The sequence below is a fragment of the Myxocyprinus asiaticus genome, chromosome 39, assembly GCF_019703515.2.
Source record: "Myxocyprinus asiaticus isolate MX2 ecotype Aquarium Trade chromosome 39, UBuf_Myxa_2, whole genome shotgun sequence".
Taxonomy (NCBI): domain Eukaryota; kingdom Metazoa; phylum Chordata; class Actinopteri; order Cypriniformes; family Catostomidae; genus Myxocyprinus; species Myxocyprinus asiaticus.
Genome location: NC_059382.1, coordinates 26,194,673 through 26,221,395, shown reverse-complemented (window position 1 = coordinate 26,221,395; position 26,723 = coordinate 26,194,673). Strand labels below are relative to the sequence as shown.

The 26,723-nt window shown below is 38.1% G+C and overlaps 2 protein-coding genes across 6 annotated transcripts; both read right to left on the bottom strand.

Annotated features, from left to right (window-relative positions):
- Positions 1 to 5,714: 5,714 nt before the first annotated feature.
- LOC127429589 (trafficking protein particle complex subunit 6b-like) lies at positions 5,715 to 10,458 on the bottom strand. 5 transcript variants are annotated; one of them, XR_007895317.1, is made up of 8 exons: positions 10,356 to 10,458; positions 9,626 to 9,717; positions 9,277 to 9,344; positions 8,338 to 8,455; positions 8,161 to 8,244; positions 7,540 to 8,040; positions 7,206 to 7,444; positions 5,715 to 6,706 (listed from the first exon to the last, which is right to left on the bottom strand). XR_007895317.1 is itself a non-coding variant. In XM_051678712.1 (7 exons), the coding sequence occupies exons 2-7, from the start codon at positions 9,713 to 9,715 to the stop codon at positions 6,669 to 6,671; spliced, it is 492 nt and encodes a 163-aa protein (XP_051534672.1). In that variant the 5' UTR covers positions 9,716 to 9,717; positions 10,356 to 10,458; the 3' UTR covers positions 5,715 to 6,668. The 5 variants fall into 5 exon arrangements, 1 of the variants encoding a protein (XP_051534672.1); XR_007895316.1 differs by having other exon boundaries at positions 5,715 to 7,444; positions 7,540 to 7,712; positions 7,794 to 8,040; XR_007895315.1 differs by having other exon boundaries at positions 5,715 to 7,444.
- Positions 10,459 to 12,926: 2,468 nt separating this feature from the next.
- Positions 12,927 to 22,102, bottom strand: LOC127429567 (uncharacterized). The gene is made up of 4 exons (XM_051678687.1): positions 21,687 to 22,102; positions 19,085 to 19,547; positions 14,973 to 15,239; positions 12,927 to 14,266 (listed from the first exon to the last, which is right to left on the bottom strand). The coding sequence occupies exons 1-4, from the start codon at positions 21,690 to 21,692 to the stop codon at positions 13,770 to 13,772; spliced, it is 1,233 nt and encodes a 410-aa protein (XP_051534647.1). The 5' UTR covers positions 21,693 to 22,102; the 3' UTR covers positions 12,927 to 13,769.
- Between the last annotated feature and the right edge of the window lie 4,621 nt (positions 22,103 to 26,723).

The window sequence follows — 26,723 nt, the reverse complement described above, 5'->3', positions numbered from 1 at the left end:
CATAAACTCTGTAATCCCGGTAGTTTAGTAGTCCGCTTCAAAAACTACAATTTAAACTTTATAGCACAAATAATACACAAGTTTTAAAAGAAGAATGTAAGTGCTTTCATAAAATTATAAGCTTCACATTTCTGCCTTTAAACCCCCCAAAAAATGGCCCCATTCACTTCCAATGTAAGTGCATCACTGTAATCCAGATTTTTTTTCTCTCTCTCTCTCTCTCTCTCTTTTTTTTTTTTTAAGGATAGGAGGGACACATCAAAATAATTTTTTGTTGTAATAAACATTATGCCACAATTGCTGTCGATTGAGCTTGACTTGTTTTGAACCCGGCATATTCCTTTAATTGCAGCAAGAATCACAGCAAATATTTGCATTTAAAGTGTGAGGAGCTTTATTTTTGGACCGGTAATGTACAATTGTATAAAAGTTTCCAACTCCCCAATAAATAACTTTAAAGGCCACAGTGTTTTCTGATTGACACAATTACTGACCTTACAGTGTTTCACAATTCCACCAGTACACTCAATAAGGTTTAATGAGAAAGCTTGTGAAGGCATCACAGTAAGTCCTGCACTTAAACCAATGGATTGTATTGGTGGGATTTTGTGTTCTTCTCTCTGCATTCATAGACCAGCTGCAGCTCGTCACAGTGGCTCGAGTTCCCATAGTTCCATTAATCCCCCCCCCCCCCACACACACACCACTTGAGGAGTGCACATGAGGGCAGATGAGGGAGGGATACAGGCATAGAGGATGTAGAGACAGAGAGGAGTGGTGGATTGTATTGTCCCAGTGTAGTTTATCATTTTTATGCCCCTCTGTGAAATGATTTGGAATCAATGCAAGTTAGCCAAAGACATGCATAATAGTTTTGTCCCAGCAGGCATTTCAAAGCAGTTTCACATGCTACAGACAGATGGGTAAATTAGTAACAGGGGAATCTTTCTTCTCTATGGCATTGTCATGGCAATAACAATACAAACAGATTTTAAAATAGCTGGACTAAATCAACCCCCTTTTTATTAAATGCTTGATAAATTAACCAATGGAAGAATGGACTCTATAGTTAAACATCAGTTATTTGACATATTTAGCTTGTGCAGAATGCACCATATTGGTGAATATAAATTAAATCAAACTTCACCCTATAATAATAACTATATACTTGTGATTTTGGGGTCAGTATGACCCAGATAGATTTGGTGAGATTTACTATGATGGTTATGTTTTCATGATGTTATTAATCTGTTTACAACATGTAAAGTTGAAAAAGAGCTGCAAATTATTAGGTCACTTCAGACAAATTATTTGATAAGACAAAAGTCTTAAAAGTCTCTCAACATTTTTACATTCAGTCATAACAATACATATAGCCCAGGTAAAAACCTGAAGACAACTTTTAAATACAACAGTGTTTTCCTGCCTTTGGCACGAGACAGCTAGATTAGGCTCCAGCACTCCCCGCGACCCTACATAGGACAAGCGGCTATAAAAGATGGATGGATGGATGGATGTACTAAGTCTGGCCTAGAAAGGACAAATAAAACTGCCAAATAGATGCGAGCTGCCTATTTGGCCAAAAAAGTAAGTCCAACAGGGTGAAACCAGAGAGAAAACTTTGAATGTATGGGATGTTTGCCTGAATGTGCTGTGAGACAGAAGGTGTGTTTGAAGAAAGGATGTAACCACAAATTCAGGATTGGGGGGCAAATGCAATAATTTAATAATCAACCATGGAAGTAAACCATATAAGTAGAGCACTATTATGAATACTGGGGGGGCATGTCTGCACCATGTGGTTATGGCCCTGGTTTGAAGTTGGCCTTAGTTAGATTCAGCTGCAGACTTCCTTTTCTCTGCCATTCCACTAACCCTTTTATGACAATGCAGGAGAAGTGAGACAGCTGGTGCTCTGGCTGAGGGTGTTTATTTACTTCCAGCAGCAGCAAAGGAAAACTGCTCCACAAAAGAGGGCACATGAATGGGCTCTCACTGCAGTAGCCTTCTATTTAAGCATGGTACTTTTTTGTTTGTTTCTTATAACAGCATCAGCTATTGGGACATATTATCAAGAGAAGAAGAGAGCATGACCTTACAAACTGGATCTGGAGAAAAAAAAAAAAAAAGCTGTAAATGAGCTACAAAAGAACTATGATGACTTTTGTCAACACTGACCAGGAAAATAGCACATGGTGTTTTTTTCAAGGTGTTTAAATCAAAAGTTTTTCAATAACTGCCTAATAAGTATAAGGATGGTATTTGGGGTAAAAATCCTCCCTGTTGCAGGGGCTAAAGGCCCCCATAAAACACATTATTTTTCTTAAGTGGGAGAATAGATTTATTTTAAAGAATATTCAAAGTGGGCTCACATCGACTGATCCAATCACAATGGAGAATCATTTGTTTATAGTATACCTGAATTGTTATGAAATTTAAAATGTGTTTGAAATTAACAGGATATGGTTATCCCTTTTCTGAAGTGGTTATTTTGATTAAGCATTATCTTCATTTGTTACTCAAAAAGAGCATCTGCTGTCTCAAAATATTTTGCATTACTTGACAAATTTCGCCCTATAACTATTGCCCTGGTATCTACACATCACTCTATAACCCTCGCCACATAAAAAAAAAAAAAAAAGAAAAATTTATTTTAATCAAAACAACTACCTCCGTTACTATTTCACACAAATTATGTTGCTCCATCAATATTCAATAGAAATAAATGTATTTTTACAATCTTGAGTCACTTTTTGACCAGAAAAAACTTCCTTAAGGTGTGCTTTTAGCCCCATTGAACCCTAATTCTATCAAAAGGGTATTGTGTTGAAAAGTGAAAAGTTTAAAAACATACATACAGTTGAAGTCAGAAGTATACATACACTTAGGTTGAAGTCATTAAAACTAAGTTTTTAACCACTCCACAGATTTAATATTAGCAAACTATAGTTTTGGCAAGTCGTTTAGGACATCTACTTTGTGCATGACACGTGTAATTTTTCCAACAATTGTTTACAGACAGATTGTTTCACATTTAATTGACTATATCACAATTCCAGTGGGTCAGAACTTTACATACACTTAGTTAACTGCTCCTTTAAGCAGCTTGAAAAATTCCAGAAAATGATGAAAAGCCTTTAGGAAATCAGCCAATTAGCTTCTGATAGGCTAACTGGCATCAATTGGAGGTGTACCTGTGGATGCATTTTAAGGCCTACCTTCAAACTCAGTGCCTCTTTGCTTGACATCATGGGAAAATCAAAAGAAATCAGCCAAGACCTCAGAAAAAAAAATTGTGGACCTCCACAAGTCTGGTTCATCCTTGGGAGCAATTTCCAAAAGCCTGAAGGTACCACATTCATCTGTACAAACAAGAGTACGCAAGTATAAACACCATGGGACCACGCAGCCATCATACCGCTCAGGAAGGAGATGCATTCTGTCTCCTAGAGATGAACGTAGTTTGGTGCAAAAAGTGCAAATCAATCCCAGAACAACAACAAAGGACCTTGTGAAGATGCTGGAGGAAACAGGTAGACAAGTATCTATATCCACAGTAAAACGAGTGCTATATCGATATAACCTGAAAGGCTGCTCAGCAAGGAAGAAGCCACTGCTCCAAAACCGCAATAAAAAAGCCAGACTACAGTTTGCAAGTGCACATGGGGATGAAGAACTTACTTTTTGGAGAAATTACCTCTGGTCTGATTAAACAAAAATTTAACTTTTTGTCCATAATGACTTTTTGCAAGCCAAAGAACACCTTCCAAAGCGTGAAGCATAGGGGTAGCAGCATCATGTTGTGGGGGTGCTTTGCTGCAGGAGGGTCTAGTGCACTTCACAAAATAGATGGCATCATGAGGAAGGAAAATTATATGGATATATTGAAGCAAAATCTCAAGACATCAGCCATGAAGTTAAAGCTCGGTCGCAAATGGGTCTTCCAAATGGACAATGACCCCAAGCATACCCCCAAAGCTGTGGCAAAATGGCTTAAGGACAACAAAGTCAAGGTATTGGAGTGGCCATCATGAAGCCCTGACCTCAATCTGATAGAAAATTTGTGGGCAGAACTGAAAAAGCGTGTGCGAGCAAGGAGGCCTTCAAATCTGACTCAGTTACACCAGTTCTGTCTGGAGGAATGGGCCAAAATTCCAGCAACTTATTGTGAGAAGCTTGTGGAAGGCTACCCAAAACGTCTGACCCAAGTTAATCAATTTAAAGGCAATGCTACCAAATACTAACAAAGTGTTTGTAAACTACTTACCTACTGGGAATGTGATGAAAGAAATAAAAGCTGAAATAAATCATTCTCTCTACTATTATTCTGACATTTCACATTCTTAAAATAAAGTAGTGATCCTAACTGACCTAAGACAGGGAATGTTTTCTACGATTAAATGTCAGGAACTGTGAAAAACTGAGTTTAAATTTATTTGGTTAAGGTGTATGTAAACTTCTGACTTATATATATATATATATATATAATAAAAACTGTTGCCTTCTGGCCGACGCTTCAGAGCTCTGAGCACAAGAACCGTCAGGCACAGGAACAGTTTTTTCCCCCAGGCTATCCATCTCATGAACAGTTAAAACTGCCCCTTTGAGCAATAATTAATGTGCAATTCACAGCTTAGTCTTTTTATATTATCCAACACATCCTACCTCTTCTGCCATTACATTCCCTTGCACTGTACATAACCGATTTGTATTTAGATTTGCACTACGTATGTGTGTATGTATGTATATATGTTCATATATGTGTATGTGCATGTGTGTAAGTATGTGTGTGTATATGTATGTATATATATGTGTATATGTATGTATGTGTATATATATGAATGCATGTGTGTGTATATATATATATATATATATATATATATATATATATTTATTGTCTATTGTGTATTCTATATATACACTTTTATCTTTTCAATATTTATCTATTTTTTATTCAATTTTAATTATGTTTTAAAAGTCTTTTTGCTGTTTTTGTATTGTTCGTGCACTGGAAGCTCCTGTCACCAAGACAAATTCCTTGTATGTGTAAGCATACTTGGCAATAAAGCTCATTCTGATTCTAATTCTGATATATATACACACTACCGGTCAAAAGTTTTGAAACACGACTGAAATGTTTCTCATGATCTTAAAAATCTTTTGATCTGAAGGCGTATGCTTAAATGTTTTAAATTATTTTTGTAGACAAAAATAAAACTGTGCCACCATATTAATTTATTTCATTATAAAACTAAAATTGAATAAAAAAATAAAAAAAAAGATCAGAAATTGATGACTTGGACCAAATAATAAAGAAAAGCTGCCAATAAGTACCCAACATAGATGGGAACTCCTTCAATACTGTTTAAAAAGCATCCCAGCGTGATACATCAAGAAGTTGGTTGAGAAAATGTCAAGAGTACATGTCTGCAAATTCTAGGCAAAGGGTGATTACTTTGAAGATGCTACAATATAACACAGTTTTGATTTATTTTGGATTTTGTTTAGTCACAACATAATTCCCAAAGTTCCATTTATGTTATTCCATAGTTTTGATGGCTTTACTATTATTGTAAAATGTGAAGAAAAAAATATATATATAATAAAGAATGAGTAAGTGTTTCAAAACTTTTGACCGGTAGTGTATTTATATATATATATATGTATGTATGTATGTATATGTATAATACACACACACACACGTGACGAACATAACATTTTCATCTGAAATCTTTTATTTATTTGAATATTTATAAATTTATAAAGAAATGTGCAGACAAACAATAAACAAGCTTGGTACAGGAAACAAACAGTCCAATGACGACCCATCTACATTTCAAAATTGTACCAACAACAAATACAGCTTTGATTAACTGAGGTACCAGCAGTAAAGAGTTTGCAGACTAACTTAAGTGCAAGAAGTTTGCAACCAGTTCAAGTATATACAAGTCTTTCACTCCAGAGGCATACAATTAGACTAACAAAGGTTGCCCTCTTCTGGTGTAAAAAAAGAATCTGTTTTATTCCCTAAAAACTTTACCAGTAAGACATGTCCAAATTCACCTAAAATACCCTGACAAAAACAAATAAATTAATTTCTCAACACAAAGTGTATCCTTACTAAATTATGGCTTGTAAAGTGTATGTTCAGCAAAACTTCATTTAGAAAGGGTTATCCTTAAAAATTAATAAAGTATTTTCCTTTATGTTTTAGACAATTAAATGTTTGAGTGCCACAAACATACAGAAATAAATTAAATAGTAGGAAAAAACATGTATCTACTATTTTTCTCAGTGTCTTATCTTGACCAAATGTGTATAAAAAATAACTTCCAAAATATGTTTTTAGTGACTTGTTATTAACATTTACCAAAAATTAAATATGCTCCTGTCATTATCAATTACAATAATTTTGTTTGTAATAAGTCATGTCAAGGAAGATCCTTTCAAATGTTATAAAACAGTCTTATGGTCATGTATAAGGGGTAGATGTATAAATAAAAAATGTGAAATGCATGAGACCTGTCTCATTGAAATAAAGCATCATTTTTTATCAAAATAACGTTGTAAACTGCCATTCTGGTGTAAACATTTAGAATATAGGTCCATGTAATTCACATTAATAAAGTTTTTATTTGATGAAACATTGCCGTTCACAGCTCATTTAGTCAATCCAAGATTTTTTGAACTACAACTTGGAATTTACCTAAAAGAAAAGGAAAAATTTTTTTTTACAAAGGCAGTGAGGACTGATATAGTCCCAATAACATTGTTAATTCACATACGGTTGAATAGTAAATAAACTCTCCCATTCACATATTCTGAATATACAGTTATATAGCCAAAGAATTAAGGGTTAAAGGTGCACTAAGTTTTTGATTATTAAAAAAGTTTTACACATATAGACATGAATAGCAGTTTTTAGAAATATGTTAAATTATGTACACTCACATGAGATGAAGACTTTAGTCATATCAGTAACCCAATAAAAGCTGTCTAATTTTAAATGGAGCAGGTCGCCCCCTCATGGGCATTGCCATGTTGACAGCACTTGACAACTTAAGTCATGCAATTGACCGAGTTATTACCACTTATAATGACAATAATAATAACATGTTTACTTTATATAGCGATTTCAGCCATAAAAATCCATGTAAACAAAACAAGCAAACTAAACATTACAACAACAAACACAATATACTTACTACAAACAACAACAGACCCCAAGTCAACAGTATAGTCCAGAGTGATGGTATGGGGTTGATAAACAGGAGTGTGATCCACCAGATTGCCCGAACAGAATGAGTGCAAGAGGAAAGATAAACTGTCCAAACAAGAGGTCCCTGATGGAGTCATGAAACAAACCGCAACTACCTGCAGCTCTCACGGCACAGATCACTGATAAACGGTGCGAGACCAAATGGCCAGTGAGAGAACTCGCAAGCTGCACGGTCACAGACAAGCGCACAATTAATTAATTTTATAATTTTATCACACATTATACATTTGCACATATACAGTGAAATTCTTTTTTCTTACATATCCCAGCTAAGCTGGAGTCAGAGTACAGGGTCAGCCATGATACGGCACCCCTGGAGCAGATAGGGTCAAGGGCCTTACTCAAGGGGCCAACAGTGGCATCTTGGCAGTGCTGGGGCTTGAACCCCCAACCTTCTGATCAGTAACCCAGAGCCTTAACCGCTGAGCCACCACTGAGATGGATAAAAACACAGACTAAAAGTAACAAAACAGAAGATAAACAAACATATTCGGTATAAAGCGGCAGCACTTACTAAACAAACTTCCAGTATCCAGGATGACAGATGTCAGTACAGGGTCCAAAACCACAAGTACTACAGCGACCGATGGGACGAGTAAGAGCCAGCTAAAATCTTACTTAGTGCACCTTTAAAAGAGAGAGAAATACTAGGTTAGCAAAGACTTACATGATGGCATTAAAGACACCTCTGCAGTCACGACACTCTCCAAGCCCAGGTTGGATAGAGCTCCCCGAATCATCCCACAAGAAAAGGCTAAGTACTACAGAGAGAGAAAAAAAACATGGAGATCGATTATCATCCCATTGTTTATGGTATAATATGTAACAAAATATAGATAAAACAATATAAATGTCAAAATATGTATGTGACAGATTCTTACTTTAGGGGCCTCCTCAAGATATTGCTTTCCAGTGGAAAACTGAGTCAGTAGTGGAAATTTATTATCCTGTAGGACGTAAGTGCCCTAGAACAAATTGAGTAAAACAATTGATGTTTATACTAAATACTCCATGTGCTTTGCCACTTAACAAATACCTTATTGGTTGAAATGTCAGACCTGATGATTCGTCCTCAAGTTGTCAATTTGTTTTTTGAAGATAGTGCTCCAGAAGTCTTTGCAGACGAACTTCATGATGTCCAAGTCATCTTTGAAACTAGGGCAGTCTTTTGTAAACCTTCTCAAAAACAGGCAACCGACATGTCATGAGTATGTTTAGAATCACTGGGTTAAGGAAAATACGCTGGGCCGAATTCACTAAACAGCTGCACCACTTTCAAACCTGCGTCTCATTCACCTTACCCACATGCAATCTAAAAATGCACTGCATCTGGAGTCTTTGTCATTCCTTTCCACGCAAACACGCCTCCTTTTATGTAAATTACGCTTATTATGGATTATGCTTCATTAACAAAGCTTGCCAGACGCAATTTACATCGTGCTATTAACGCCGATTAAGCAAACTGAACTGGATTCAAAAGAGATGTTTGTGTACATTTTCTATTGATTACATCAGCCGTGATTCATCAAATAATGATCAAATGATGGAGAAGAGCGTTATAACCTGTTATAAATCCAGACGTGCAGTTTAGTCAAGCGCACTTTCAGCAAAAGTTAAAGAGACTATTCAGGTGTCCGAATCACAGAAGTGAGTGATGCTGTTCAGTCCCGCCAAAGTGTGGCAGATCACGATGGTCTGCTGCATTCTCCACTATATAGCCCTCAGAATCGTGCCGCAAGATCGTAATTGTGCGTGCAAATATCGCTCAGCATATATTTTGTGGCACGTTGGTGCTGTTACCTGATCTGCATAATTCCTTTAGTGAAATGGGCGCTAAACCAGAGAGTGCAAATAACCGCCACTTTCACTTTGTACAGTTCATTCTTAGTGAATTCCCCCCTCTGAGTTTTATACACTAATTCAAGCAGTGAACATAAACAATAACAACAAATCATTTTGAACATCATCTATGTTATGGAGGCAACAGTAGAAATTACCTTTCAATCAGTCCTTGTCCAACTCTGAAGCCCATTGCCTCTAGAGTAGATACACATGTCACTCTTTCCTTAAGAAAGGAAATCAGAGCATGATTCAGGCATAAAAGTAAACAAAACTATTCACATTCATACATAATGAAATTCGACAAAAACATCTGGAATGGTTTTCAGAGCCATCTATTAAGAATGAATGGGCCTTATCAATTATCTAAATTGCTGATTAATACATTGAGACACTGATACAATACTAGTTGTAGCTCTAATATAAAAATGGCAACATACCAATCCAATCCAAGCTGCTTTTGTCTGTTAAAAAAAAAACTCTTTTTGTGTGCTGCACACTTGTTACCTTATCAATATCCTCTCGGGTCGCCTGCTCCTTGTAAATGTGAGCCACAATCTCCATGTGGAGGAATTCAAACAGAACGTCATCTGCCATTGCTGAAAGAGAACATGGAGAAGATCTTCAGACATGTGGAAATGCTCCCAATAAAACACATCTGTAAAAGGATATTCCTGTATAATGTGTCCATAGAAAATGTCCATATGTAATATTTAAATTACATAGTAAAACATCAGAAACTGAGCTTTACTGTGAGCATCCAAGCTCATCATACAAACTCAGGTTCACGTTTATTTTGAATTCATCTTCTCCAGTGAAGAAAGTTTTAACTTTGTATACACCTGTACACTGTACTTTACAGCTGTAAAAACCCTGTATATTTGATCTCCTGTATCATATATGTCATTTATATGTGAATTAATGATGCTTCTGTAATGTTCAGACTGTACTGTCAAAACTGAAGTTAGTTTGCATGTTGTATAAAGTCTCCCTGCAGATTATTTAAAATACTTGTTCGATACACAACCCCAAAAACAATTTATTTAATAATAATAATTAAAAAAAAAAATTATTAAAAACGTGGCCATGTATACAAGCACACCATCTTGATGATTTCAGTGAAGACATGCTCAGATGGCAAAGTTAACGTTACTCTTTCAGATATGTGAACTTGCTGAATCTGTAGACGCTAATCATGACACGGCATCAATTTAAACACACATTTTAAAATACTTACTGCTTGCACGTAGCTTTACTCATAAAATAAATATGCATTTATGACTATCCTGCTAAACAAAGTCCGTCTTCGGTGCAGTAGCACTCATAGAAAATGACCAATACTGCCACCTACTGATGTGGAGTAACAACTGCTAACAGGTTTAGCGCTAATGCAGTGCTAAATACAGGTGCATCTCAATAAATTAGAATGTCGTGGAAAAGTTCATTTATTTCAGTAATTCAACTCAAATTGTGAAACTCATGTATTAAATAAATTCAGTGCACACAGACTGAAGTAGTTTAAGTCTTTGGTTCTTTTAATTGTGATGATTTTGGCTCACATTTAACAAAAACCCACCAATTCACTATCTCAAAAAATTAGAATATGGTGACATGCCAATCAGCTAATCAACTCAAAACACCTGCAAAGGTTTCCTGAGCCTTCAAAATGGTCTCTCAGTTTGGTTCACTAGGCTACACAATCATGGGGAAGACTGCTGATCTGACAGTTGTCTAGAAGACAATCACTGACACCCTTCACAAGGAGGGTAAGCCACAAACATTCATTGCCAAAGAAGCTGGCTGTTCACAGAGTGCTGTATCCAAGCATGTTAACAGAAAGTTGAGTGGAAGGAAAAAATGTGGAAGAAAAAGATGCACAACCAACCGAGAGAACCGCAGCCTAATGAGGATTGTCAAGCAAAATTGATTCAAGAATTTGGGTGAACTTCACAAGGAATGGACTGAGGCTGGGGTCAAGGCATCAAGAGCCACCACACACAGACGTGTCAAGGAATTTGGCTACAGCTGTCGTATTCCTCTTGTTAAGCCACTCCTGAACCACAGACAACGTCAGAGGCGTCTTACCTGGACTAAGGAGAAGAAGAACTGGACTGTTGCCCAGTGGTCCAAAGTCCTCTTTTCAGATGAGAGCAAGTTTTGTATTTCATTTGGAAACCAAGGTCCTAGAGTCTGGAGGAAGGGTGGAGAAGCTCATAGCCCAAGTTGCTTGAAGTCCAGTGTTAAGTTTCCACAGTCTGTGACGATTTGGGGTGCAATGTCATCTGCTGGTGTTGGTCCATTGTGTTTTTTGAAAACCAAAGTCACTGCACCCGTTTACCAAGAAATTTTGGAGCACTTCAGGCTTCCTTCTGCTGACCAGCTTTTTAAAGATGCTGATTTCATTTTCCAGCAGGATTTGGCACCTGCCCACACTGCCAAAAGCACCAAAAGTTGGTTAAATGACCATGGTGTTGGTGTGCTTGACTGGCCAGCAAACTCACCAGACCTGAACCCCATAGAGAATCTATGGGGTATTGTCAAGAGGAAAATGAGAAACAAGAGACCAAAAAATGCAGATGAGCTGAAGGCCACTGTCAAAGAAACCTGGGCTTCCATACCACCTCAGCAGTGCCACAAACTGATCACCTCCATGCCATGCCGAATTGAGGCAGTAATTAAAGCAAAAGGTGCCCCTACCAAGTATTGAGTACATATACAGTAAATGAACATACTTTCCAGAAGGCCAACAATTCACTAAAAATGTATTTTTTTTTTATTGGTCTTATGATGTATTCTAATTTTTTGAGATAGTGAATTGGTGGGTTTTTGTTAAATGTGAGCCAAAATCATCACAATTAAAAGAACCAAAGACTTCAACTACTTCAGTCTGTGTGCATTGAATTCATTTAATACACGAGTTTCACAATTTGAGTTGAATTACTGAAATAAATGAACTTTTCCACGACATTCTAATTTATTGAGATGCACCTGTATTTCACACAGTGGACTCAGAAATAAAAATGATTTTGAGGTGTAATCCAGTTTTGTGTGAATGTCTTTTGTCAGTTTGATAATATCTTATTCTGAGTAGCGTCTTTTTAATTTTTCATGGGAATGAAAATGAGGCTGTGAGGGATGCTTCAAGGGTTGTACTCACCGTTATGCTAATGAAACATTGGGGGAAGAAACCTCTTTCTTAAAAATTCTAATCTCTCACACCCTTGTTGCACTACTTCAGTTTTATTACAGGATGTGCTGGGGAAAAGAATATGGTTGAAAAGCAGTGAGAAAGTAGCTGTACTCTGGAGTAATAGCAAGCTAAATTAGGTAGGTAAAGTTTGATGTTGGCTTGACAAAGTCTTGTCTGAAAGATTAAACTAGTATTAAAAGTGTGAAGTTTGGTTAAACAGACATTAAGACAAACAGCCAGCCAGCTAGCTAGTCAGACTGCCACAAAGTCAGATAAGACAGAGGATGGATGGATGGATGGGAGCATTGTAAAGTAGGTTTAAGGCCTTTTGTGGGTTTGTTCACATTTGGTTTTTTGATAGTTGGAGTTTAAATAAACAAACATTCTGCTGACCCATTTGAACTTTCCGTCAAAACCATCAGTTAAGCGAAAACCATAAGTCTGATAAGTTAGAAATAGCACACTATTCCGGAAAAGTCTTAAGTTTACCAAGTTTTGATGGATGTAGCTTGAAAGGAGAAGGTAGTGTTTGCTGCTGGAACTAACCCCGTGTTTTAACCATTCCTGGTCTAACCAACTTTTAAAGATGAAGAGAATATGAATAATATTATGCCAAAAGTCAGTGAAATATTACTTTATAATAAGAGGCAAGCAATTCTTAAAAATGTACAGACTTATCAGTTTGTACTGGACTACACTTGAGTTGAGATTAAAATGATGAAATTCATGAGAACATACACTCTTTTGTTAAAATCAGCCTTAAAGTTAAGCCTGAACTTAATAAGAAGAAATTTCTAAATTGAACACAAATGTATTACTTTGTAGATACTGCAATTTCTTAACATCAGTCTGTTACTTGTAATCTAAGATTCACATCAACTGTTAGTTAGCGAAGAAATCAAAAAGTTAATAAATAATATTATAGTCTGTTATTCTGTTTCTCAAAAGTGTCACTGATTAAAACATCAGAGAACTAGATACTTTCTTATGAAAACCAAAAAGTGTTACTGGTAGATGTCAAAAGTCTGGCAAACTCAACAATGCATTTGGTTGTGTTTCAGATATTGCATCTTTAGACAAACAACCTCCTGAAACATCGTTTCCACCTGGTAACATGCATCTCTTGTGATTACTAGTGAACGGATTGCGTAGAGGGGAGGCCTTCTGAATATTAATCTCACCGTAATTTTTTGGGTGGAATTCTTACAACAATGGCTATATTTAACTGTATTAATTGAACTTTGCCATTTATGTCATTTGATTTACATGTCTTCATTTAGCAGATGCTTTTATACTGAATATTGATGTCTTATGCATGTTTATGTACTGGATTTTTCAGTTTCCCATTCCAATGTTTAGAGCTGTCCACTTGTGATCAGATCACCTGAGATGGACAGTAATACCAGGTGTAAACAGGGTCTAAAGGACAAAAGGCTAGTGTAACTATGTTCAAATAAGCATTCAGTTGTGATTACATAATCCATTCTGTAAAATAGCAGTCTTGGTTGAGGATGAAGGCTCTAAAGAAGGTGGGCTAAAAGGGCTATCTTTGTGTCCCTCCATGGTTTGAGAGGTCTCAGTCTCACTGCCTGACTCTCCCTCAATGGGTAGTGAACTCTTTTGGACTTCCAAGAGAGAGACCTTCCAAGGGGGAGTAAGTTCTGTCTTTGGCATGGGGAACAGGGAGCACGGCTGAACTGTCTTTGTCTGAGCCTCCAGGATGCGCAGCAGGGCTTCGTTGACCTTCTGACTAATGGTGGAGTCCATCTCTGTGGATTCAGGCTTGGGTTGGTGGTTCCTGGTGAAATGTGAGAGTTGTTCCAGGACTTGTATTTGGCGATCCATCATTCCCAGCATGCTGCAATGAAAGGCTTTCTGCTCGGCCAGCTGTTCTCCAAGGCGGTGGTTCAGAATGGTGAGCTGCTGGAGGATGAGGCTGCTGGTCTCCTCAGACGTTCCTTTGAGGAAATGTAGAAATACTGTGACTCAGAGAGCATTACTTCAACTAAAAATGTAAAATCTGTCTTCATGTACTCACCCTATTGTTGTTCCAAACCTGTTTGACATTCTTTGTTCCAGTTTGAGGTCAATGAAGCTAAACAGCATTGGTTCTTGCGTGTCTTGCAACCAAACTTGACATGCCAAACTTAATTATACAAAAGAGTGAAAGAGATTTGAAAGCTACGGCAGATGGGAAGATTTTCAATGAATACAGACTTAAATTTCAGTTTGTTCCTTACACATACCTGTTGTACTGCTTCAAATGAATTGGAATATAGCGTACAAGACATATGGACTACTTTTATGGTATTGTAATAGTGATTTTTTTTTTTTTTTTTTTTAATGACAGCATCTTGACACAATCACTTTAACTGAATGGAATGGAGCAGCATGGACATTCTGCTTTACATTGTATTTTGTGTTCCACAAAATAAAGTAAGTCATACAGATTTCAAACAACATGAGGGTGAGTAAATGGCAAAATCATCATTTTTGCGTGAACTAACCTTTTAACTACACTTTGTATTGTATTGTAGAGAAAGATTTACTTCAATTAAAAAAAAAAAAAGTTATGATTTCTCAAAGTTCTGATAAATTACATAATTACATGAGGTTTACGGCCCACTGTTTGTCTAACCAGACTGAACTTAACCAGTATGTCACCTGGAAAATTATCTTGACTGCAGTCAGCAGTCTCTTTTGTACTTTTAGTGCTTTTGGGATTGCATAGGGATGTCTGTTCAGTCTTCACTGCATAGAGATATTCTCCCGACAAACCCAGAGTCATGACCTCATCTGGTCCTACGTCCCAACTCTGAGGCTCAGAGCTAGCCATGTCTTCTGGATCAATACTCTCATCAACATCAAGTTCCAGTTTAGCAGTAAAGTTCTCAGGCTCAGATTTAGGGACTAGGCCTTCAGGCCAAGGACCTGGAAGAGCAGAAAAAAGGGCAACGTGAATACAAATCTTGTACAGGTCAACCGATAGGGGATTTTTCCGATACAGATAGCTAAGTGGGGAGAAAAGGCCAATAACCGATTAATCGGCCGATAGTTTTTAAACTTGATTTATACAATGTTAAAAAACAAATCTTAGACTTTCTTTACTATGACAGGCACAGATATAGAAGCTACAAGAGTCCAACATTAACAAAATCCCAGTTGCAGTTTATCGTGCTACCAACATCCCAATAATAAGCAGAAAAATTAAGATTTGGTGCATAATGCGAGACTTTTGACTATAAACAAGCCCGGCATAAACTAACTTATTTCAGGACTCTTATTTTGAAATGATAGAAACTTGGCACTGTTACAATGCTCTATATTTAAGTATTTACCAAATTAAGCTTTTTATAACCTATATTCACCAGATTAAGGATTTTGTGCATATATATTTCACCAGAAGTTTTTTTTTTTTTTTGTGCAAAATATGAAGTTGGAGACAGTGTATGTGCTGACAGGGCATGTTTCCATATAGTTCATTTTCTTTGCACCCTCTTGCTTAAATTTAAAACACTTGAAATCTAATCAAAATAAAGTGAGGATGAAAATATGGATGAATATTGTCAATTATAAAAGATTTAGATACAGCAAATCCCCACAAGGTATCAGTAATTGTTTTATTTCACCTCTAGAAGCCGCTGTTATAATGTAGAATGAAGCGTTTTAACTGTAGAATCCTCCAGCGCTGGCCAAAGAGGAACACAGAGGAATAAAAACTATCGGCATAGATTTTTGCTGATAACTGACAGTTCTAAAAAGCTACTATTGGTACAGATTAATCTGTAAAAACAATATTTCGGTCCACCTCTATAATTGTGTACAATGAACACCGTTTCAACTGAGCTTTTTGTATTTCAAGTGTTGAGAAAGTTACTTTAAAAAATTAATTACTAACTACTAATTACATCTTCTACAGTGTAATTAGATCACTGTACTAATTACTCTGTATGAAAAGTAATTGCATTACTTATTACTAATTACTTTCTAAAACCCTTATCAACCTCAATCAGATGAAAAATACAAGGACAGACATGAAACTGTTCTTTTAATTCTTTCAAATAAATCATATAAAATCAAATAAATTATTCATGAACTTGCCAAAGAATTGAAGGGGGCAGCGTTAAATTAGAAAACATATATTTTAACATTAGATGTTAAATTTTGATTTTAAATTCATGATTGTTTTATATAGAATTGTTCTATAGTCTATACAGTATTAACGCAATTACATCAGAAGTAACTTTAAATTGATGAAAAATTAAGAGAAATCACTTTACTTTTTTCAAAGAAAAAGTAATTTAATTACAGTAATTAATTACTTAGTAATGCATTACACCCAACACTGTATCTCAGGCTAAAATAGTTTTAGACTTGTAAAAGGCCAATTATAAGGGTTTATTGTGATGATATTGATAATATTTTTGCAAAAGTCAGTGTGCAAAATGGCTGTTTAGCAGTGTCAGAAATTAAGTTTTACATTAAAAGGGTCATGATTTGAGGAATTACATTTACCTTGATCTTCTGACATATAAGAGGTCATTGTACTATAAAAACATAATTTAAATTTCAAAACTCAAAACTTCATTCTCACTGCAAAATGAGCATTTGTTGAAATCAAGCTGTCAGAAGGACTCATTGTCTACTTCCTTCACATTGTGATGTCTCACTGTGGTAGACATTTGCATCTGACCACCTCCACAACATCACATCAACGTCTAATTTTCTTTATCACTTTCGTATCCCGTCCAGTAGCTGTGAGCAGTGAGATGGCAAGGAGACAGCAGGACAGTCAAGAGCAGAGAGCCAATCATAACAGTGGGCATTTACAGGCAAGTCTTAAAGGAGAAGCAGCACCAAAACTGAGCATTTCTGACAGAGGGTCAGAATAAGGGTGAAAAATTATCATGTTTTACAAATATATGACAGTAGTTTGTGCTCATCTTTTTTTTTTTTTTTTTTACTAATATTACAAGTGAACCTTACTTATATTAAAATAATAAAAAGCGGCATGACCCCTTTAAGGTGCTATTTTTGCCTCTTGGATTTGATTTTCACAGGCATTTTGTACCTTTATGAGGGCTTTTTCCCCCCGAACCATTTAAAACTAACCATGTCTCATCTGTTTACTTAAAATAAATTAATTTAATTAACCATGAAGATTTCTGAATTTATTAACTCCGTCTCTTACCCTAAGAATAAAATCAACATTAACTCATACTTATGCCATAATATGTATACCAAGGATCATAATAGAATATTAAAGGGATAGTTCACCCAAAAATTAAAATTCTCTCAAGATTTACTCACCCTCATGCCATCCACTACCACATGCCATGCCACCATGCCATGACGTTTTGTTCTGCAGAACACAAATTAAGATTTTAAGAAGAATATCACAGCTCCGTGGGTCCTCAATGCAAGTGAATGGGTGCCAAGATTTTGAAACTACAAAATCCATAAAGTGAGAATAAAAGTAATCTATATGACTCTAGTGGTTAAATCCATATGTTCAGACACGATATGATAGGTGTGGGTGAGAAACAGATCAATATTTAAGTAATTTTTGGTCATAAATTCTCCTCCCTGCCCATTAGTGGGAGAAATGCAAGAAGGATGTGAATCACCAAAAACATAAGTAGAATGAGAAAGTGAAAGAAAATTGGAAATTGACTGAGCAGGGAGAATTTATAGTAAAAAAGACTTAAATATTGCTGTTTCTCACCCACACCTATCAGATTTAACCACCAGAGTTGTCTAGAGTACTTTTATTGTGGATTTTGGAGCTTACAAATGTTGGCACCCATTCACTTATGGACCTAAAGAGCTGAGAAATTCTTCAAAAAATCTTTGATTGTGTTCTGCAGAAGAAAGAAAGTCTGATATGGCATGAGGGTGAGTAAATGATGAGAGAATTTTCATTTTTGGGTGAACTATTTCTTTAAGATTCAGATGTAAAAAAAAAACAAAAAACAAAAAAAAAAAAAACAGAAGAATTTATTACGGGGGCATTTTTGCCCCCACATTTTGAATTGCATTTTTGTCATTGTTGGTGCCATTTTTGCCCCCAATTTCTGATCCTAATGTCTAGCCAATGCAGTGAAAACAAGCTACTAAAACAAAGATGATAACATTGATGCATTGTAAAAGGCATGCCAAAAAAAGCTAGTTTACTCAAAAATTATAAGACAATTCTGTCGTTACAAACCCATATAACTTTCTTTAGTGGAATACAGTAGGAGATAATAATAATATTCATGCTGCTATTTTCCATTCAATTAAAGTGAATGAAGATGACAAAAATGACAAAAAGCATCATAAAGTGACATGGGCACTGTACTCCAAGTCTTCTGAGCCATACATTAGTTTTGTGTAAGGAACAGATGTTATTTGAAGTAGTCTACAAAAAAATTATTTGCTAAAAATGTTCCTCTCTGTATCTCAGTGGAGGGGAAGATTTTCAGGCAATAATAACTTGCATTTAGATCTGATTTTCCCACAAAGCTATCGTTTGGTTTCAGAAAATATAAAACATAGACCATGCATCATATGGACTACTTCTATGGTATTTTTATGCTGCTTTAAGTCACGTTTGGCATTCAGCAGCATCCGTCACCATTCACTTCTATTATATGGTAAAGAGCAGTGTGAACATTCTGCATAACATCTTATATTGTGTTCCTTGGAAGAAAGAAATTAATACAGGTTTTAAACAGCATGAGGGTGAGTAAATAAGTGCACACAGACAAATCAAATACAAAAGCTGGCAGCAGTACTGTCTGTGTGGTCATCCAGGTCCACGAGTGTCCGTCCAACTGGGCTGTGACCATCAGTGAGGTCCTCCTCCTTGTTTCCTACCTTCGGTTTGCGCACCAACATGTTATCCAGCATATGGAAATAACGGAATGACTCTACAGCAGATAGGCGTGCAGCTGGACTTCGGTAGCTGGCCAGTTTGATCTTGCGGTACTTGTGTTTGAGGCTTTTCCAGCGGTTTCGGATTTGGGTAACGGTAAAGTGGATGCCCCGCTTGGCCAGACTGAGCCGGAGATGACGGAAGAGGGATTCGTTGCGCTGGCGCTTCTTGTCTAGCTCATGGACTAAACCCATCTGCTCTATGAGTGCCAACATGGCAAACGTGTCAGGTTCAGTCCACCACTTGTTGGGCCTCTTCTCGTTCGGGTCCATGATATCCTCCCTGTTTGAGCACCCTAAGCAAGCAGCCCGTTGGCTGCAAGACTTTGGAAAGAGAGTAGATGAAATTGTTGGTTCAGAGAACTAGCTCAAAGGATCAAACTCTTTTTATTACATAAATGCATATAATGTGCATTAGTAAACTGCATTGAGTGATGAACCTGGGTTAAAATAATTAAGAGTAGCCTAATGTAAAAAAAATTATAAAAAAAAATTGCATACAGTTGGGTCCAAAAGTTTGACACACATTAAAAATCTAGAAATCAAAACTGTATTTAAACCTTAAAAAAATTAAACCAAGAAAAACAATGAAACATTATTACAGAATTCCTTGCTTTCAATGCATTCAAGATATATATATATATATATATATATATAGATAGATAGATAGATAGATAGATAGATAGATAGATACACACACACACACACACACACACACATATATATATACAGGTGCATCTCAATAAATTAGAATGTCGTGGAAAAGTTCATTTATTTCAGTAATTCAACTCAAATTGTGAAACTCGTATATTAAATAAATTCAATGCACACAGACTGAAGTAGTTTAAGTCTTTGGTTCTTTTAATTGTGATGATTTTGGCGCACATTTAACAAAAACCCACCAATTCACTATCTCAAAAAATTAGAATATGGTGACATGCCAGTCAGCTAATCAACTCAAAACACCTGCAAAGGTTTCCTGAGCCTTCAAAATGGTCTCTCAGTTTGGTTCACTAGGCTACACAATCATGGGGAAGACTGCTGATCTGACAGTTGTCCAGAAGACAATCATTGACACCCTTCACAAGGAGAGTAAGCCACAAACATTCATTGCCAAAGAAGCTGGCTGTTCACAGAGTGCTGTATCCAAGCATGTTAACAGAAAGTTGAGTGGAAGGAAAAAGTGTGGAAGAAAAAGATGCACAACCAACCGAGAGAACCGCAGCCTTATGATTGTCAAGCAAAATCGATTCAAGAATTTGGGTGAACTTCACAAGGAATGGACTGAGGCTGGGGTCAAGGCATCAAGAGCCACCACACACAAACATGTCAAGGAATTTGGCTACAGTTGTCGTATTCCTCTTGTTAAGCCACTCCTGAACCACAGACAACGTCAGAGGCGTCTTACCTGGGCTAAGGAGAAGAAGAACTGGACTGTTGCCCAGTGTTCCAAAGTCCTCTTTTCAGATGAGAGCAAGTTTTGTATTTCATTTGGAAACCAAGGTCCTAGAGTCTGGAGGAAGGGTGGAGAAGCTCATAGCCCAAGTTGCTTGAAGTCCAGTGTTAAGTTTCCACAGTCTGTGATGATTTGGGGTGCAATGTCATCTGCTGGTGTTGGTCCATTGTGTTTTTTGAAAACCAAAGTCACTGCACCCGTTTACCAAGAAATTTTGGAGCACTTCAGGCTTCCTTCTGCTGACCAGCTTTTTAAAGATGCTGATTTCATTTTCCAGCAGGATTTGGCACCTGCCCACACTGCCAAAAGCACCAAAAGTTGGTTAAATAACCATGGTGTTGGTGTGCATGACTGGCCAGCAAACTCACCAGACCTGAACCCCATAGAGAATCTATGGGGTATTGTCAAGAGGAAAATGAGAAACAAGAGACCAAAAAATGCAGATGAGCTGAAGGCCACTGTCAAAGAAACCTGGGCTTCCATACCACCTCAGCAGTGCCACAAACTGATCACCTCCATGCCACGCCGAATTGAGGCAGTAATTAAAGCAAAAGGAGCCCCTACCAAGTATTGAGTACATATACAGTAAATGAACATACTTTCCAGAAGGCCAACAATTCACAAAAAATGTTTTTTTTATTGGTCTTATGATGTATTCGAATTTTTTGAGATAGTGAATTGGTGGGTTTTTGTTAAATGTGAGCCAAAATCATCACAATTAAAAGAACCAAAGACTTAAACTACTTCAGTCTGTGTGCATTGAATTTATTTAATACACGAGTTTCACAATTTGAGTTGAATTACTAAAATAAATGAACTTTTCCACGACATTCTAATTTATTGAGATGCACCTGTATATATATTACATTAGAATAGAATAGAAAATAGAAGCATTTTCACTACCGGTCTCAGTCTTACATATTTGGACCCCTTTGTATTTCATTATTACTTTCTAGTTAATTGATATTCAGTATAAACCTGTGCATTCATCAAAATTATGACAGTACCTTCATTTATCGACACAAGAGTTGTTCGGTTTAGGCCTCCTTTACATACTGTTAGCCTCTACATCGGCAGAACTGCAATAAATTCGCTAAATAACAGAACGCGAACAATTTCGTGCAAAATATCGTATACACGCCCAGATGTGCACTAGAATGTGCTTCTGGGCGCACAATTTAGTGAGTGCACTATCTGCGCTTTGCCGTTAACAGAGCAAGCATGTCAGCGTTGTCAATACATTTACCAGTTTGCTCTTGCCAAGTGTTTCTCAGCTTATGGCCGCTCTTAAAATATAGATGGCTATTGAATGTGAAAGAAGTTGAATCTTATCGACAAGCGGAGAATATCCGTTTACTTCAAAGTGTGCTTTTTTTTCTCTCTGAAGTCCTCATAGAAATAGAAATAGCGGAAAGAAAGGCAATGCACCTGAAACGAGAAGTTAAAATGGGCGTGGCCCCAGGATTGTTTCTAATTGGTCAGGTACGAGGAGTCCAAATAATGATTTTTATATTTCAACTCTTCACCGTGTATTTTCAATTCTATGACTATTAACGTTTCTCTGTGTCGTTATTTAAGTGTCAAATATTGTCCAGACCATTTCTTAAGCAGGACATGGACGGCGGTCTCACGTGACTTGTGGTACTTTTCTCAGCGCTGATGAGGATGAACCAATTACAGCTGTTTGTGGTACTTGATACGGATTTTTTTTTATATACAGATTACTAAGGCGGATTTTTGCTTTTTTTATTTCAGGTAAGAATTCGTGAAATAAATGTAACTTAATGATGATACATTGTAGTGTACTAAATGTCAGCATTAGAACAGAACTATAGAACATAGAGACTATGACAGAACCCTCCTGAGATTTGAAAAAGGCTCAAATGGAAGATTCGGTTTTCTGAGCCTCCATGCAGCCTCTTAAGAGAAAAACACGTTCCCTTACGACTCAGTACACTTGACATTGTACTAACGCATATGGGGAGTGTTCTTCCACACGACCTAGTTGAAACCTCTCTACAATAACTAGGGTGAACATATGTCCTCTTTTTCCCGGACATGTCCTCTTTTTCGGACATTAAAAAAGCGTCCGGGATTTCTAAATTTGCGAAAATGTCTGGGATTCGCCTTTAGTTGCATTATGATGTACATCTGGTCTAATGCTTCCTAGTGTGTGCATGCATATTTGCATTGCTTTAAACCCTCTTAAGTCCCACCTTCTCGCACACCAATTGATTGATTATAAGACTCTTGCAGCAACTATTGGCCAAATCCCTGCCTGTCAATCTCTCCGCGAAGTGGGAAGCGCTGTTGTGTTCTGCATCAAACATTTGCTTGACAGTAGCAGCAAATGACAGCTGAGTGGAAACAATGCCCAAATGAAAGTGCAAATGTACAGAAGGTTTGCACAAAAAATTCCCATGCTTCTGTCTAGGTCGAGATCCGTGGGAAGCAGAATGAATGACATGTAAAGCTGGCACTTATGTGTCAGTTGCTAATAAAGGTGCAAGTGATTTAGAAGCACACATTAGCTCTGCGAAGCATAAAGGGTCAGCAAAAGGTGAAAGTTCATCAGGTAAATTAACTGACTACTTTTTGCGACCAGGTAAAATTGTTATCACATTGCTTCATTTTCCATGGCCATTCAAAATAATTGTAATAGTAAATGAAGGTACACTCATGGCATCGAATATTTTAGTACATGGACATTCAAAAGAATGTTGGAAATTTTTATTTATTTATATATATTTATGCTAATAGAGTGTCTTTTTCACTGTATTAAAGTTTGCGTTCATAGTTACACTGTTTTGAACCCTATTATTCCACCCCCAATCCCCCCACCCCCCACCTCGGCGGGGAAAAAAAGGTGTCCTCTTTTTGGAAAACCAGAATATGGTCACCCTACAATAACCAAATATTCTTATATTGGCTATGGTGTCTGAGCCCCACCTTTTTAAGCGCGAAGCTGTCCGCTATAAAAGCAGGTGTGCAAACACCATTCCTCAGAATTTTCTTCCTTTGAGACAGCAATTCATCTCTCGTCTAGAAGCCCTCTACTGCTTTGCCGTCGACTACATGAGTCAGTGGGCGGAATCTTCACGGCAACGAGAAGACTCTCCTCTCACCTGCAGTGTTCCGGCGAACATCACACCGCCTCGCCTCTTGACGCTTCGCTGGTGAACAGGCCACTTCAGCATCCTGATTCCCCGCAGCGCTTCGGCAGGAGTTGTGTATCCTTATAAAGCAACTGTATATTGTGTGTGTGTGTGTGTGTGTGTGTGTGTATATATATAATCTAAAAGAGTCGCTTACTTGTTTGCGTCTTTATAAAGATGTCATTCTGTAAGTGTTCCTTGTGCAAGAAGCACATCCCGCCATCAGATCAGAATGAGAGTTGCATTCTCTGTCTGGGCCATGCCCACGCAGAGTCAGCTCTCATGGAGACAGACTGCCCTCACTGCGAGGGCATAAGTCCCAAGACGCTGCGCTCGCGATTTGCCCTCATTCTGAGGGACGATTCAGCCTCCTGCACCCTCCCACCTGCCTTTTCTGTGATACCCGAGGGATCACACAAGGAGGCACGGCAGGGCAGCGATGTTGAGCAGGATGAATTTGAGGAGGACCTCGTGCTGGCACACGCCCCACGAGCCCCTTAATCTCCATGCAATGTGTCTATGCTGATACATTATGTGCATGATGCACGGCCTCGTCTCGTTCGGTGGTTCTGACGTTGGGGATGATGAAGATGTCATGTCTCTCGCTGCATCATGCGAGTGGTCAGTGGATGATACTACCGCCCCTCCCCCCAGCGAGGGCGAGAAGCATGTACGCGCCACTAACAAGGAGATGCTTTGCATCCTTTCAAGGGCGGTCGAAGAGCTCGATATCCAGGAGGAACCTACACAGTCTCACTTTGATGAATAGTTCCTGAAGTCCGGACGCCGTCCAGCGACCGCATCTCATAGATCTGCCCCTTCCTTCCCTGAAGTTCATAACTAACTGTCAAAATCCGGGCACGCGCCATATTCAGCTCGCCCGTGCAGCGATTACATCCTCTCCAATGTGGATCATGGAGAAGAAAACGGCTATGCCCAACTACCACCCCCTGAAAGAGGCGGTAGAGGCACATCTCTGCCCAGCGAATAGCAGGGCGTGGAACTCACACCCCATTCATCTTTCTAAGCTGTGTCGACTAACGTCCTCACTGGCTGGAAGAGCATACTCAGCGGCGGGCCAAACTGGTTCAGCACTCCATGCGATGACGGTGCTCCAAGTTTTCCAAGCTAAGCTCCTCAAACAAATGGATGAGCAAGGTTACGATCCAGAGACATTCAAAGAGCTTCGCACCGCTACGGAAGTCACTGCACAGGCCATTGGCAAGTCAATGAGCAACCTGGTGTTTTTGGATCATCACATCTGGCTGACCCTCACGGAAATGTGTGATGTGGGAAAAGCCTCTCTATTTGATGTTCTGGTGTCTGCAGCTGGCCTTTTGGGAGGTTCTGTCAATAGAACTGCTGAGCGCTACGTCACGACTCAGTCACAGGCTATGAGACATTTTATGCCAAAATGGAGCAGTACTTCACAGCCGTCACACTCCCACTCTGTCTAGGTTCCAGCACCCGGCTAAAAACCCCACACCAGCTGCCTCAGCGCCACCAAATGTCGCCGCCGAGCCGCTGGTAAAGCCACGCAAGCCGTGGCCCAAAAGGAGGCAGCCGCCTCGGCGCAAACCCTGAGCCAACAGTAAACCCCCCCAGTGCACAGCAAAGCGCTCCTGACACACAATTCTGTTCCCGTCTTCCCCACTGCCATTTGTCAGGAAAGGAATATTGTTGTTCAAAATGTTGTTTTCTGTACCTCACATTAATCACATGCAATAAAGTTTGCACATTATGCACAACCGCTTCCGCTGGTGAGCAGTGCATTATATCTTGTAATGAATTACAAAGATTGAAAAAATATTACAGCGCTTGTTGCACATGCACCAGACACTCACACTTTTTCATTAAAGGGCTTTCCCACTTCTAAGCCTCACATTATACGCAACCGCTTCCCAGTGGTAAGTGGCGCATTATATCATGTCATGTGCATACCAAATTGGACGCGTGGAGAGCTCTTACTGGCATTCCGACTGGGTGCTAAAAAACGATCGAACATGGTCATACGATCCAATTTGCACATCGGCCGTCCCGTTTCAACGGTGTTCTGTCTTCCATGGTTCCGTCCAAAGACGCACCAGTGTTAAGAGATGAAATACACAATCTTCTCGCAAAGAATGCGATACAGGTTGTTTCATATTAATTAATAAGCCTGCTGTCCCACTACACGAATTCATGGCAAGTCCTCACGGGCATGTCAGAGGTGGTGTTTACAACGATCGAGCACAATCTGTGGTCTGACCACACGATATGCTGGTGTTGCGTGCACAGACAGTGGGATTTACAGCCGTTAATTCCTCATTCTGGAGAAGGACAGCGGGCTTCGGCCCATTCTAGGTCTAAGACATTTGAATTGTGCTCGTGACAAGCCCATTCAAAATGTAAACTCAGAAACAGATCTTATCGCACATCCGTCCTCAGGACTGATTTTCGTCAATAGATCTGAAGGATGCGTACTGCATGTAACAATTGCACTGCGTTACAGGCGGCTTTTTATATTTGCGTTTGAGAAAACTGCATATCAATTTAAAGTCCTTAATTTCAGTCTGTCTCTGGCCCTCCATACAATCACGAAATTTATAGATGCGGCACTCGCCCCATTTAAAATGAATGGTGTGTGTGTTTTGAATTACATCAGCGATTGGTTATTACTAGCCAGTCAGAGGCACTACTTAGCAAACACATAGACTTGCTGCTTTGCCATATGGAAAATCTGGTCTAATGTCAACTGGCAAATATTATTATTATTGTTGTTGTATCTCACAGCCCATATACTTCCTGAGTATATAAGTGAAGCACGCATTGTTTTACAGGGTTAACATAATTATTTCTTGTGAGTAAGATTGGAATGGTCTGCCATAACACTAAGTGCTAAAAATATAA